The 15,054-nt window shown below is 54.4% G+C and overlaps 1 protein-coding gene across 3 annotated transcripts in view; it reads right to left on the bottom strand.

Moving 5' to 3' along the window:
• Positions 1-202: 202 nt before the first annotated feature.
• CTNNBIP1 (catenin beta interacting protein 1) overlaps positions 203-15,054 on the bottom strand; it is a 50,871-nt gene continuing 36,019 nt past the window's right edge. For all 3 annotated transcript variants that reach the window (XM_036257501.1, XM_036257503.1, XM_036257504.1), the window contains exon 5: positions 203-2,217. In XM_036257501.1, coding sequence (XP_036113394.1) covers positions 2,159-2,217 — 59 coding nt within the window. In that variant the 3' untranslated portion in view covers positions 203-2,158. The remainder of the gene's footprint in view (positions 2,218-15,054) is intronic.

The raw sequence follows: 15,054 nt of genomic DNA, 5'->3' as shown, positions 1-15,054 counted from the left end.
CACTTTCACTTTTCTTCTTCAGAAGATGAGACAGATCAGGGCGACCACTGTTACAAGAGGGAGGCCCATGACCTTGACGAGGACAGGCAGGGGCAGAGGACATGGGCCCTCTGTGGGAGCTACAGGTTCAGAGAGGGGGTAACCCGCAACACTGGCATCTACACCTGAGGGCAGATGTTACAACCTGGGGGAAGGGGCTGCAGGCCACTGAGCCGAGTGAGTGTGCTTGTGAGTGTGGGTGGGTGTGCACGTGTGCTCACACATGCACACACACTGCCGCCCCACCCCTTGGGAGGAAGATGCTCTGAGGCCCCCGCTGGGGTCCCCACAGTCCCTGTTCCCTGGGGATCAACAGTCTTTGCAGTGAACAGTCAGCAAACCAGGGCCAAGGGCCGTGCGCGGAGGAAGACACGGCGCTCAGGTGACACTCAAGTCCTCCTCCTGGGGTCAGACTCAGCACAGCGTGGACGTCCCCTGACCGTGGGGCTCTCCAGGCTCCTGCACTCCACGCCGGCCCCACGCCCTAAGAAGAGGGAACGGCTGAGAGTCTTCTCCCAGCTCTGCAGGGGCAAGAACGGGCTTTACTTTCGGGAGAGGGTGGAGGCTTCCCCTCCCTGAGGTCTGCATCTTCCTCGGCCTCCTCATCCGGAAGCCACTCCTGGGACAGATGAGGGGAGAGGGCAGGCTGCCTCCTGGGGGAGGGGGAGGGCAGGTGGGAAGACTTGGGGTGCTCCCAGCCATTCGAAGACTGGGGCTCTGCAATGTGTTTCTGGGGCAGGGGTTGAGGACCAGCCTGGGGGGCCTTGCTCAGTGAAGCGCTTCATAAATAAACACCGACGCTGTTCGTCCCAGGCTGACACAGACAGACGCACAGGCCCAGATGACAGCACCCGGAGCGCTGGTCGGAACCTACTGTCCCAGCGGCAGACACCCTGGGAGCCTGGCTGGGCGAGGTCTGGGTGGGTGTTTGGAGCCAAAGGACTCGCAGGCTTTGTGGGCCAAGCTGGGGGTCTTTGTGTGGGTTCTGGACTCCCAGGCAGAGACCTGTGCTGCGTTGCGGGGTCCCATAACTGGGGGAGCAGCTCCTGCGCTGTACAGGGGCAGTCCCCAGCTGAGGCCTCAGGAAGTGAGTACGGAGGGGTGCAAAGGACAGAGCTGCCCAGCACAGCGCGCCTCTGCTCGGTCCGGGCAGGCCAAGGGGCCGGCCAGTGGAGCAATTCCAGTATCGTCCAGGGGGGCGGGCTGGCTGCCAACTCCTGGAAGCGAGGCACATAAATCCTGGCTGATGGTCGGTCACCACTCACCTCTGGGCTGCTCCTTCAGGACAACACAAACCTGCTGGGGGCCTCATTTTTCAGCTGTGGATCCTGCTTAGGGACCTCTCGGTCCCCTTGCTGGTGGAGCCAGGTGTGGTCACTAAAGCAAATGCACTTTCCAGGTGGACCCAGGCTGCAGAAGGACTGCGTGCAGCAGAGTAGGGGGAGGCCTTGGCAACGGGAGTCAGGGGTGAGCCAGCGGGAAACCAAATAACAATCAAGTGCAAACACAAACAAAACACGCGAAAGCAGCAAGCTGTGTCATAAATATTGCAAAGCGCACTTGGTTTCTTTCTTTTTTTTTTTTCAAGTCAAATATAACAACCAATGTCCCAAACCCTGTTTTCAGCATTCAAAAGAGAGAAGCTGTTGCTATCAGCAGAACACCTGCAGCCATTCAAAGAAAAAAGAAAAACCGTTTTCCATCAGCCAGCCAATCAAAATCCTTTTCCAGTTTGAGCAGCCAATCGGACCTCTTCACGTTCCTAAAAAGTGACCTAAATAAAGCACCAGAGCTCGGGGAGCTTCCTGGGAAGCCATACACCCGTGGAGCAAATTTAAAAATAATTAAAAAAAAAAAAAAGTCAGAAATAAAAATAAAAGGTTTCTGTTGGTCAAGATTTAAAAATAAAAAGGTTTCTTCCTGCAGCCAATCATGAGTCTGTCCCTTTAAGCCAATCATAACTGCACCACTGGTGTTTCCCTCGATGCCAGCCCCGCTGAGTGGCGCGGGTGGGTGGGTGTAGGGGTGGGGAAGGTGACCTGCTGCCACTCAGCCAGACGAGGTCCACACGGATCTCTTGGCCCTCGCCAGCTTTCAGGATGTCCCGAGGGAGTCGTAGCTACTGCCTCCGGTCCTCTGTTTCCGACCTGGAAAACGCCATCACCACGTCCTCTGCACCTGCAGACCAGGGGGAGAGAATTGCTGCATGGGCCTCTGGCTTCGGGCTGCGACTTGGGACAGGCAAGGAGGCTGTGGCCCTCAGGTGCCAGGCGCATCACTTAGTGAGGTGCTTTCTGAGTACAAAGCGCTTCCAAGGAAGGCCAGCTCCCCTGTAGGCCTTCCCTGCAGCCTGGCCGGGGGTATGCCAGCAACCCTGCTGCAGGACTGTGGGGTGAGGGTCAGGTCTGCTCAAGGCTGCGCAGCTAAGCGGTGAGTGTGAGAACCCAGGTCTGCTGGTCCCGGAGCAGGGCCCTGCTCACATCTCTTGCTCCAAAGACACCAAAGCCAGGAGCCCTTCGGAACCTCCCTTTTTCTTCCTAAGATCCTGTCTTGATCCCTTTGGAGGCCCTTGCTCATCATGATTTCTTATAGCCTTTCCTCTTGGCCCAAACCCAACACCTGCTCCCACGAGCACGGCCAGGCCTGGTTCCAGTCCACGGTCGGCCTGGCTCCTACGGAGACAGATAATGGCTACAATCTTTATTATTGTTTTTAATCGTGGATTTGAGAATCTGGTCCAGGAACTCATGAAATCACTTCCTTTGTCTTGTTTTCCATAAGACAGGCCCTGACATGCAGCCAGAAAAGGCGGGGGGGGGGGGAGGGGGCCTGAAATTCGGCCCTGCTCCCCCACCCGAAGCTGCTGGGGAAGGAAGGAAGGGGCTGGCGGAGCCACAGACCCTGTAGGGCAGGTGAGGCGAGCCGCAGGCCCCACTGTGCCTCTGGCCCTGGCCCTGAGTCCTGCACTTTCTCCCCTTTTTCCCAAGGACAGTTCCCGAACAGTGGCTGGCGCCGTGGCCTTCCTGCGGCACTCCTCTCTGGGCTAACTGCAGGAGCTCTCCCTCCCGGAGGGGACTGGCGCAGCAGGCACAAAGGCCACAGGGCGAGCCCGTGGGAGTGAGCCTGGGACTGGGGCCTGTGAGCCGGAGCAGGGAAGAGGGCAGGATTCCGCCCTCCAGGCATGGAGCAGGCACTTCATCCACACCACAGGGCACTCTCTCCTTCACACCGGGGGTGTGTGTGTGTGTGTGTGTGTGTGTGTGTGTCCTAGTGACCTCCCTAACTTCCTGCCTCCCGGACAGTGGAGCCCCCCCCCCCCCCCCCCCCGCCACGGGTGCTGCAGAGGAGAACCTGTCCACAAAGCTGGAACATCGCAGAAAGGCTCCTTCAATTTGGCACCAAAGCACAAGGTGCTGTGACCACCCACACTGCTTGACGGGGTTCTGAACAGCTCGTTCGCCCTGGAAAGGGGAATGAGGTTCTGGAAAGGAGCTCAGATGGTCTCACTCCTTGGGATGGGGCTCCTTTGCTTGGGAAGCCCTACGACTCCTTCTCCTGTCTTCTTGGGGACATTCTGTTCTTCCCGCAGTCCCAGGACCACGCAGCATCACTGCAGCAGAGTTTTCCTAGCAACCGCAGAATCCATGATTGCATCATACCTTGCACGGCAGCTGAGCTGGGTACCTAACAGATGCCAGCCTGTCCCCAGTGCTGCTCCCCAGCGCGCTAACCAGCAGGGGGGGGGGGGGCTGGAGCAAGGCCAGGAAAGGGGAGCTGTCAGCACAAGCTGCCCGGCGGCTGCAGTGAGCTGTGGCGGCCGACTTGCTTCTTTCCCTGCCTGCCTCGGGGGCTTGCTCACAGGGACCTCGAGCCTCTGGACTGAGCTGCGGTCACACAAATAGCACCGGCTGCCCCAGGAGGGAATGAAGAGTCGACAGAGGCAATGGCCACTGGATTCTTGGAGGAGCCCAGACCCAGGGGCCAGGGCTCCTAGCACCACAGCTGCCTGGTGTGTGTACCAGGCTACACTGAGATGAGGAGGGAAGTAACCTCCTCAAGGTCACCTCCTCCAATGACTATGAACAAGACACCTGAAGCAGAGGATCTGCCAGAGCCCCGCCCGTGCCACACTGCCAGCTGGTCACCCGTCCTTGGCCAGGGCGGGGAAGGCTGGGAATCCGCGGGTCTCACTCAGAGCCACCCACTCGGCCGCTGAAGCCAGGTGCGGACAGGGCCCGTGAGCTCCGCCCACGCGAGACCCTGTTCTGGCCCTACAGAACCATTCTGTTTTCCAGGCCTCACCACAGGGGTGTGCGGTCCTCAGGCCCAGTGGGGGTGGGCTCTCCGACAGCATTCTCTGACCTCTCTTCACCACCAGCTGGCCTGGCACCCATCATTCAGCAAGTGCCTGACCCTGAACCTGGCAGGCCTCTAGGTGAGGATGCTCCCTTTCCTCGAAGGTATTTGAGCCAGTTACCTAACAGGGAGGGTGGCAGGCCTCTAGGTGAGGATGCTCCCTTTCCTCTCCTTTTCTCGAAGGTATTTGGGCCAGTTACCTAACAGGGAGGGTGAGCCATTCAGCTAGTTACCATGAGTCCAGCTGTTAGAGCTTTAGAGCCAGGAGGGACCTCAGAGGATGCTCAGCACAGTCCCTCCTTCTCCTTTGAAGGCCAGCATGAGGTGTCCCCCTTGGGTGTTCGCACCGTCATGGAATCGTGGGGCTCAGGACAGGCAGACACTGCAAAGAAGCCAGCAGGCCCAGCCCACTGCCTCTAGGTTAACTAGGCTTCCTGTCCCATTTTACAGAGGAGACGGTGTCCACAGCTGTGGTACTTCTGCCAACATTGTCTGGGCTCGGGCTCAGAGATCCTGTTTGTCTGTTTCCACCAGACGTGGGAAGAAGCTGATTGGTACCTCCTGTTTCATACACCCTGACATGTTAAAAGACAAAAATAGCCAGAACCAGACAAAAACATCACAAGAAAAAAGAACTGTAGACCAGAATCTCTTACGAATATAGATATTCATAATACCTGTGATATGTAAAAATACTAAAAAAATACTAGCAAACTGAAAAAAGCAACATAAAAATAATTACATACTCTGACCAATGAGATTTATTCCAGGAATGCAAGGTTGATTTAACATCAGAAGATCAATTAATAAATAGAAAAAAGGGTCCTGGCTGGTTTGGCTCAGCGGTTAGAGCGTCGGCCTGCGGTCCTGAGAGACCCGGGTTCGGTTCCTGCTAAGGGCACGTACCTCGGTTGCAGTTTGTCCCCGGCCCTGGTTGGGTCGTGCGGGTGGCAACCACTCGATGTGTCCCTTTCACGTCGATGTTTCTCTCTCTCTCTCTCTCTCTCTCTCTCCCTCCCACTCTGTCTGAAGAAAAAATGGGAAAATGTCCTCGGGTGAGGATAAAAAAATAAATAAAGAAAAAAGGACAAAAACCATACAATCATCTGAATAGACACAGAAAACACATCTAACAAAATTCAACACCTCTCCATGATAAAAATATCCAATACACCAGGAATAGAAGGAACTTCCTCAATCTGATAAAGGGCATTTACTAAAAACCCACAGCTGTTATGCTTAATGATGAAAGACTGACAGCTCCTTCCCTTCAAGATTCGGAGCAAGGCAAGGCTGCCTGTGCTCTTACGATTTCTATTTAACATTGTGTTGAAAGTTCTATCCAAGGCAATCAGGCAAGAAAAAGAAAAAACAGGCATCCAAATTGGAAAGGAAGAAGTAAAACTACATTTGTACATGACATGGACCTTATATATAGAAAGTCCTAAGGAGTCCAGTAAAAAACTATTAGAACCAATAAACAAGTTAAAGTTACAGGGCATAGGATCAATATACAAAAATCATTTGTATTTCTATACACTAGCAGTGAACAACCTGAAAATAAAATTAAGAAAACAATTTTGTTTATAATAGCATAAAAATAATAAAATTATTAGGAATAAATTTAACAAATGAAGTACAAAGTTTGTACTCTAAAACATCACTGTTTAAAACATCATTGAAAGAAATTCAAAACAATCCCTATCAAAATCTCTGCTCTTTTTTTTTCTTTCAAAACTTGACAAGCTGTTCCTAAAATTCACTTGGAAGCACTAGGATCCAGAATTGCCAAAATAACATTGAGCGGGAAGAACAAAGTTGGATTCACAGTTTTGGACTCCAAACCTCACTACAAACTACAGGAAACAACGGGGCAGCCCGGCATAAGGGTCGCCATGTAGATCAACTGACCAGAACTGTGAGTTCAGAAATGAAACCTCCCGTGTATGGTCACTTGAGTTTTAACAAGAGTGCCACGGCGACTCAGTGGGAAAAACCGAACAAATGGTCCTGGGACAACTGGATATTCACATGTAAAGAATGAAACTGGACCTTTACCTTGTACCACATTAAAAAAATTAACTCAAAATGGACCAATGGCCGTAAATGTAAGAGCAAGTTATTAAAAACCCTAAAAGAAAACATGGGAGTAAATCTTCATGACCTTGGTTAGGAAATGGCTTCTTAGATATGGTACTCAAAGAGCAAGCAGTAACAGAATAAAATAAGTAATTTGAGCTTTTTATGCTTTAAAGGATATCATCCAAAGAAAAGGCAACCCACAGAATGGTAGAAAATATTTGCAATGGGTTGAGCATCGACCCATGCACCAAGAGGCTGCCAGTTCGATTCCGGTCAGGGCGCATGCCTGGGTTTCAGGCTCGATCCCCAGCAGGGGGCGTGCAGGAGGCAGCCAAGGAATGTTGCTGTTTCTCTCCCCTTTCCTCTCTCTCTAAAATCAATTTTAAAAATTAAAAGAGAGAGAGAGAGACAATAACAAGTATTAGCAAGGATGTGGAGAAATCAGAACTCTCATTCATTGCTGGTGGAATGTCGAATGGCACAGCTCCCAAGCCTGCTCTACCCACCGCCTTCCCCATCTCGGCTGACGGCTCCTCCATTCCCTTGTTGCTCAGGTCAAAAACCCTGGTGTCTTCCTGATCCCCACCACATAGGTGCGCGTGCGTACACATTACATGCAACACATAGCAAACCCTCACCACCCTCCTGCACCCTGTCCTGGACCTCCTCACTCAAGCCCCTGGTCCATTTCCCACACCGCAGTCAGAAGGGAGTCCTTAAAAACACAGGTCAGACTTGCCACTCCTTTGCTCAAAACTCTCCAAAGGCTTCTTATTGCAAGATGCTTCATCCCACTCACGGTAAACTCCAACTCTACACCATGGCCTGCAAGGCCCAACATGATTTGGTCTCTGGATGCCTCTTTACCTCCTTTTATACACTTCTGCTCCCTCACTCCACTCAGCCACATAGGCCTCCTGACTGTCCTCCAGGCACAAGTATTTGCACCTCAGGACCTTTGCACTAGCTGTTTCCTTTGCCTCAATGCTCTTCCCCACGTCTATCTCACAGTTCTTATACTTCATGCCAGTCTCTGTGCAAAATCCCCTCCCCAGGCCCTCCCTGACCAAGCTTCTAAAATGGTGCCCCATGTCGGTCAGGCCACTGTAGTCAGCCTCAGCACAACTCTGGTGTTACCTATTGATGTGATCTCTGTTTCCTCACTGCAAAGTACATTCCATATGATCAGGGACTCTGTCTTGTTCACTCACATATTCACAGCAAAAGGGAAAGTTCCTGGGATACAGGATGAGTCGTTATTTTATTTTATTTTTATTTTTTTTAATCCTCATCCGAGGACATTTTTCCATTTTTTGTACAGACAGTGTGGAAGGGAGAGAGAGGAAGAGAGAGAGAGGGAAACATCGATGTGAAAGGGACACATCGAGTGGCTGCCACCCGCACGACCAACCAGGGCCGGGGACAAACTGCAACCGAGGTACATGCCCTTAGCGGGAACCGAACCCGGGTCTCTCCGGACCGCAGGCGGACGTTCCAATCGCTGAGCCAAACCGGCCAGGGCTGAGTCGTTATTTTATAGATGAGAAACCTGTAAGCTCAGAAAAGAGCAACTTGGTGAATCAGAGGCAGAGGGAGGACGGGACAGACCCCAAGGCCATGACTTCACTACACATTTGCCATTTCAGGAGAAGGAACAACTGACCTTCCCAGTCACCCAGAGCACTGGGTAGCTCAGACCTCCTGGCAGCGACTGGACCAGTCCATCCATCCCTGTCAGAATGAAGCCAAGACCCAGGATTTAAGAAACAGCACCAAAGCAGCCCTAGGATGCCTTGGAGAAAATTCAGCATGGGCCCCAGAATGCCACCCTGGGAGGAGCCCTGCCCCCCGATGCCTGCCCATTCCTTGCCCCTTGCCCTGGCCTGCTGCCTGCCAGGCACCTGCTATGGAATACAAGGCCAAGGTGCTGGTAAGGGCACAGCTCTGAACCAGGGCAGGGCACCCAGTGGGCCAGCCCAGCCCACACCCAATGCCAGCTTTGCCCCTTTAACAGAGTCTAGTCAAGTGTCTGAGAAGAGAAAAATGACAAGTATGCAGAAGCTTATAAAAGGGAAGCTGGCCCCTAGCTGGGGGTGGGAGGCAGACAATAGGGTCACTGGTCTGTTTACAAGCTCAGGATGAATTCACAACAGCAGCAGCGAAAGCCCAGAATAGTCTCAACACACCAGCACCACCCTGGGCCCCTTTCCCGCTGACTGAAGGGAACCTACACACTGTCAGGAAGCCCAGCTGTCTACGGGTGTTGGGGTGTAGGAACAAGTGTGATTTGGAAAAAGCCTCCATGACCCTCAGACACAACTTCCCACTTCTGGAGAATCGCTCTTGACATTCGCGGCTCTAAGTTAAAGTGTTTCAAAGGTCTTTTCATCAATACACTAGGCACCTCATCTGTTTCTGGAATTGTCAACATACCACTATTGGCCACATGGTTGCAGCTGGGTCAGTGGTAGGGGATGAAAAAGACCAGAAAGAGGTACACAAAGATGGCTGCAGCTCTGAGCCTCTATTTCCTAGACCTGGCTGGGGAAAGCCCACTGGAGCCCCTCGCCGTTTTCTAGGAGCTTGGAACTCAGTCCTGGAAAAGCAAAGACCCTGGAGCTCATAGAGAGCTGGACCTAGACCCCAGGGCAGAGGAGGACAGCTCCCAACACCACCCTCCCTCTCCAGGAGGGACCCTGCAGAGGGACCAGGAGAGGAAGGAAGGGACAGGCCTCCTAGCCATCTGTGACAGTGCAGTTCCTGCCATTCCACCAAAGCACCAGGCTGCGGGGGGCAGAGTGACCCCAGAGCTCTTCCAGCTCCGGATCTTGCACAGCCCAGCTCAGAGCTAGCACTCGGGTGGTCGGGGAGAGAGGAAACAGCCCTGAGGGCAAACCCTAGCCAAGACACTGACACAAGGTACAAAACGCCAAGTTCAGCTCAAAGGCAGCTGGCCCTGGGCGCCACAGATGTCACCAGAGAAAAGGGGCTACTCCTAGAAGCAGCATCAGCCATGGGCAGGGGTACCCACATCACCCAGTTCAGAGCCATGGGCTCCTCCAAGTCCAGCCCCCCATGGCCACGCACAGGAGCCTCTCTGAAACTGGCACACTTGCTGGCCAGGGCTCTCCAGGACTACTCCAGGGTCAGACGTGCTGGGGCAGAGATCTGTTGACCTCCTCGACCTCCTAAGGGCCGAACATCTTCCTCATGAGGGTAAACCACTAGGGCCTGAGAAACTCAGAAGTACAACCTGAAACCCCAGGCTCCAAACCCACACTGCTGGAAGCGAGAGACCGCGAAGGTGTTAACTTGGGCTAAGTGCTTCAAAGCCATCCTGGGAACCTGGCCTGCCTGGCCCCAGCCAACCTCCATGCTCACAGGCCAGAGAGGAAACAACCTCACGCTCCGCCGTCTGTCCCCTTCTCTGACCATTTGACCTTTGGCTGTGGTACCTCCTCACTGAATGACCTCACTGTCTTGCTGTCAATACCAAGACAGGCTGCTACCCAACTACTCAAAATGGCAGCGGCTCAGCTACCAGCTCTGGGGAGATGAGCCAGGCAGCAAGGCTCCTGGAAAAACAGGTCTCAGATGCTCCTCCAAGGAGGAAAGTTCCCATGGGGATGAGGCTTGAGCACCACCCTGGACCAGGGCTCCTCCCGGATGAACTCTGACCAGCTGGGGGCACTCCCTTCCTGCTTTTAGGAGCTGCAGCCTAGGAGCCCAGGGGTTCTATATGTCTCAGCTCTGATGCGCAAGGTTCCCAGGAGATGGCTTTTACTCAGAGACAGCAAGACACTGGTTGTCATGGAGACAGCAGCCCTGAACCACCAAGGTCTCAGCAGCCAAAGCAGGCTCCAGGCTTGGTGGCACCTACTGGGCTCCCAGCTGACAACAGATCACCAGGCACCCAGGCTGTGGGGCGTACCAGCCAAGAATGAAACTGGCTCCCAGCAGGGGCCCTGGGCCTCTGGACCAGCCACTGAGGGCCCTCCCCGGGCGTGGGCTGCCTCTGTGGACTCTGGTACCCTGGAACCCATTTCTGGGCCTGACCCTGCCTACTTGTGTGGTGCAGGGTGAGTCCCTGTACATCCACTTCCATTTCTTCATCTGCAACACGATGAGTCACACCACTCCTACCCCTCTGAGCAGCCAGGACAACGTCCTCGGCACAAAGCATCACAAACAGCATCATGTGGGGTCGCAACTCGGGTTCTACTACCTCGGCTCTTCTCTGGTCCCAGACCCGCTCCTCCAAGTCCACCAGCTGCAGCCCAGCCCTGCTCCCCCAAATCCATTGGCTCTAGTCCCAGACATGCTCCCATTGTCCCCGTCACCCTCCATATGCACCCCCGAGCCAAACACCCCCCCACCGCTGGAGTTTGTCTCTCCAGGTGAGTGAGATACCCATTCTCCTCATTCTAATTCTTTGGTCTCCCAAAATGTAAGCTCTCCTAGACCAGAGAGCTTGACTATGCGGGCAAAGGACAGAACCTGGAAGGAGAGGGTAGATCCCTCCAGGGGTCAGGAATGACCAGGCCTTCAAAGTCCTGGCATATTCTCAAATCCTAGCAGGCATCGCAATCACCTGGAGGGCTTTTCAAATGCAGATTCCTGAGCTATCTGTCTAGTTCCCTAGGACTGGGGTGGGGCCCAGGAGCCTGCATTTTTAACAAGCACCCTCGGGGATTTCACTCTGAGAACTCGATGCCACAGACGGAGCCTCCATCTCCACTCCCCAGCCCTGAGCAGCCAGCCTCTGAAAGAGACGCCTGTCCTGCCGCCACTTCCTCGCCCCTCACTTACCCCCGGCCCACAGCAATCTGGCTTCCAGCCGGGGCTCCACAGAAACTTCTCGGGAAGAGTCACCACTGACCTCCTCGTTGCAAGCCCAGGGAACCCTAGCAGCGACCCTGCCGACCCTCCCCTCTCCCAGAGACCCTAGGGCCCCCCGCTGTCCTCTGTGCTGTGCTCACTGTCTCCTTGTCCTCACCCCACCTGCTTTCCCCAGACGATCCCACCTGATTCCAGGCCTCACCCACACCCGAACCCAGTCCTCTGCTCCCACCTTCACCTGCGCGCTGCCCTTACTCCCGCCTGCTCCTGGACACCCACAGGCCCTCCCACTCGGAGCTCCCCTCCCTGCTGCATCCACACCTGTGCACCCAGCCTGCAGGTTCTCGGTCCTCAACGTCCGGCCTCTGAAACGAGTTTGCATCTCTCGCTCCCGCCATCACTGCGACCTTCAGGCTGTCTTCCTGCCTTACCCTCCGCCCCACGACCTCTCCCCAGTGCTCACCCTAATGGATGACAGCTGACCAGCCCATCTCCCCTTCAGGCCTGTGGTGACCCCTTGCAGTCTGCAGAAGAAACTCTGTCCTGAGCCCATCTGCCTTTCCAGCCACACAAGCCTCTTAGGGGGACACGTAGACACTCAGCACTCGCACACGCTGGGCAGGCTGCGGGGGCCCCTCAGGTTTCGTCCTGCTCCCCCAGGTTTCCCACGTACACGTTCCCCCACACCCTTCCAGGCCCAGGCCAGCGGCACTGCTTCTCTGCGGCCTCCGGTGCGGTTCCTCCCTCAGGACTAGGCACCCTGTGATCTGTGTGCCCAGAGATCTTTCCACATGTGTTCCTGTGCCTGGCCCGCGGGACCAGCAGCTGCAGGGGGAACTGTCATCTGGCACCACGCCTGGCACACAGGCCCGGGCTAACGTGAGCGAAAGGGCCCAGCCGCTGGGAGAATGGCCCCTTGGTGCTCCTGTCCAAGGCAGAGGGCGGCCTCTTACGGGTGTCTGGAGGCTAACTGGAGCTGCACGAGGGTTTGTTCTCAGTTCTAAACAACAGTCCCCATGACGCGGGCAAAGGGAGGGTCAAAACAGCCCTTCTCAGGCCAGAACCAGAAGGCAGAACTGAGCTACTGGCCTGCACTTCAGCACATTCCTGACCCTTTCTTGGATTTTTTATTTTTTTGTAACACAAGTTAGCACATACTAAGTCCTTCTGGTTGATTTTCCAGTTGGATTCAATGAATATGTGTTTTTTGGGGGTTCACTTTTATTACTGTTAGGTTACAGGTAATTTTCATGTAGTGTTGATTAAAGTTAGAAAAGATGAGCTTCCCATCCACAGAGCGGAATTCTCCCGGGGCCTGGCTGTAATTTCCGTCCAGAGTTTGTTACCACTTGGAGCCTCTAGGGGAAGCCTCGGTCCACGAAAGGATGCAGCAAACTCCAGCCGTGCCCAAAGCTGGACTCGGCTGGCCCTGGCCCTGTGGGGCTCCTGACATAATACGGTCACGGAGACCGGGCTCAGGAGCGAGAGGAGCAGGGAGGGCTGCCTGGAGGGAGGGGGCAGAGGCTGGAAGGGTGTTCAGAGCATTCCAGGAAGAGCGCTGCTGGCTGAGAGATGAGGATGGTGCCAGCACCTCCACTGAGGGCTGCTGAGAGGGCCGCGCGGGGTCACTGACTGCAAAGCTGTGCAACGGGTGGGCCATCCCTCGGAGCTGCCGGCTCCCCGCCGGTTTGCCGGTGACCACAGCTACGTTCCCAAGGTCCCAGTGCAACCGGGAGACCAGAGGACCTATTTCAGGCTCTCTGGCAGCGTGCCCGAGCCAGTAGCTTCGGCTTCCGAGGGGGACGCCAGCAGAGCCCTGAGACAGCCCAGCTGGCTCCAGGCTGGGGACCTTCCCTGGAAAGTCTCTTGCAGAAAGAGACGGAGGCTGGAACAGGCCTAAAGAGCCCCCGTGCCAGCACCACGGCTCCCAGGGCCAAGGAGAGGGGAAGAGAAAGGACAAGAGTGTCCTTAGCAAAATGGGCCATGTCTACACGGGGTCCCTCACAGTGCAGGACACCCGGACAGGGGCCTATAGGAAGCGCCGCACAAGGAAGACAGTTCTGCAGGTGACCGGCTACAAAGGGGCCTTTGCGAAGGGCTGGCCCCCGCGGGTGCCCTGTTTCCTGCACAGCGCTGGGCAGGAAGAGACCAGAGCTCTCAGAGAACCAGCATATTCAAAGGTGCTACAGGGCCCCAAATAACAAAGCAGAAAACTCTTCCCAGTTTTCTCTGTGCCCTTCTGAAATACCACGTCAACTGCCTAAATCACACCTGTTTTTCAGGTAAAACATTGCCCTGCTTAAAAATACATATGGTCCTAGCCGGTTTGGCTCAGTGGTTGGAGGGTCAGCCTGCGGTCCACAGAGTCCCGGGTTCGGTTCCCGCTAAGGGCGCGTACCTCGGTTGCAGTTTGTCCCCAGCCCTGGTTGGGTCGTGTGGGTGGCAGCCACCCGATGTATCCCTTTCACATTGATGTTTCTCTCTCCCTCCCACTCTATCTGAACAAAAAAATGGAAAAATGTCCTCGGGTGAGGATAAAAAAGAAAAAAATGCATATGGCCTGTAACCACTCCTAGAATGCATCTGAAAATAAGTGCAGGTTTATACATAAGGATATTCAATGTGGGGCACATCCCGGACCCACACTGACTGGGTCTATGGCCACGAGCTTGTTACTTAACCTCTCCAGCCTGTTGTCTCATCTTGACCCGTGACAACACCACAGCCTATCGTGAAGATTCACTGGGAAAAACCTTGACAAGAAACCTGGCTCAGAGGAGGACCTCAGTAAGTGTTTGCTGTTATGATTAAGAGCAAAAATGAGGGACAAACGTCCAACAGTAAAGGATTGGTCAAAAATATATGGCACAGCCATACGGCTGCATATTACACAATTGCTAAAATGTTTTCTTAGATTGTTCATGAACATTATAAAATTATCATAGGTTAAAAATTAATGTTAAAATGGATAGTAAATGTTTGTAGTGTATGTTCCCAACTTTATGATGGAAATAGACACGTATTTTTAAAAGGCTGATGGGAAATTTAACAAAAATAGTGATTACAGCTGTGTAACGGGATTCGCTCCCGTTAGCTTTGCGGCCGTCCTACCTCTCCCGGTTTCTACAGGGACGAGGCATTACTTCACAGCCAAGAAAGACGGCCAGTTTATGACACGGACAGCAGAGCATTGGCAACGATAAAGGAGTGAACTCAGCTTCCTGTCCGCCTGCTTTGGAAGCTACAGCTGGGCCTTCTCAGCAAGGCGACCTTCCCAGAGAAGGATGGGTTTCCTTTAGGTCACAGTCAGTTCTGCCTGGCTGTCAGGTCCGCTCGGCCACCCCAGGGACCAGAGGACAGAGCTGAGAACCGGCTCCAGGCTTCCGCCTCTGTGAGGGGCTGTGGGCTTCCAGCCCCACAAACACAGGGAGGGAAGCCCCAGTCCCAAGCTGGAGCTGCTCAGACCTGGTCAGGAGGCAGGCCAGGAGACCATGTGGGGAAGAGAGGAGGACCCTGGCTATGTGGGTGGCACATTCGTCACGACAGAGAATACAGGCGGGCAAGGCTATGAATCTGGATCTGCTGAGTGTGGATGTCTGTGGTGAGGTGGTCAGTAGGGTGCTGGGCCAGGCACTCCACCCTTCAGTTCAGTACTGGGGGGCCACTAGGGCCCTCTGCTGGAACCATTTAGTGAGCCCCTCAGGCACAGGCCCATGCTCCAGGGTCTCCAGCACCTGC

Source organism: Molossus molossus, unplaced genomic scaffold, assembly GCF_014108415.1.
Source record: "Molossus molossus isolate mMolMol1 unplaced genomic scaffold, mMolMol1.p scaffold_m16_p_12, whole genome shotgun sequence".
NCBI classification, from domain to species: Eukaryota; Metazoa; Chordata; class Mammalia; order Chiroptera; family Molossidae; genus Molossus; species Molossus molossus.
The sequence above is the reverse complement of the archived record's forward strand: the minus strand, read 5'-3'. Positions and strand labels throughout refer to the sequence as shown.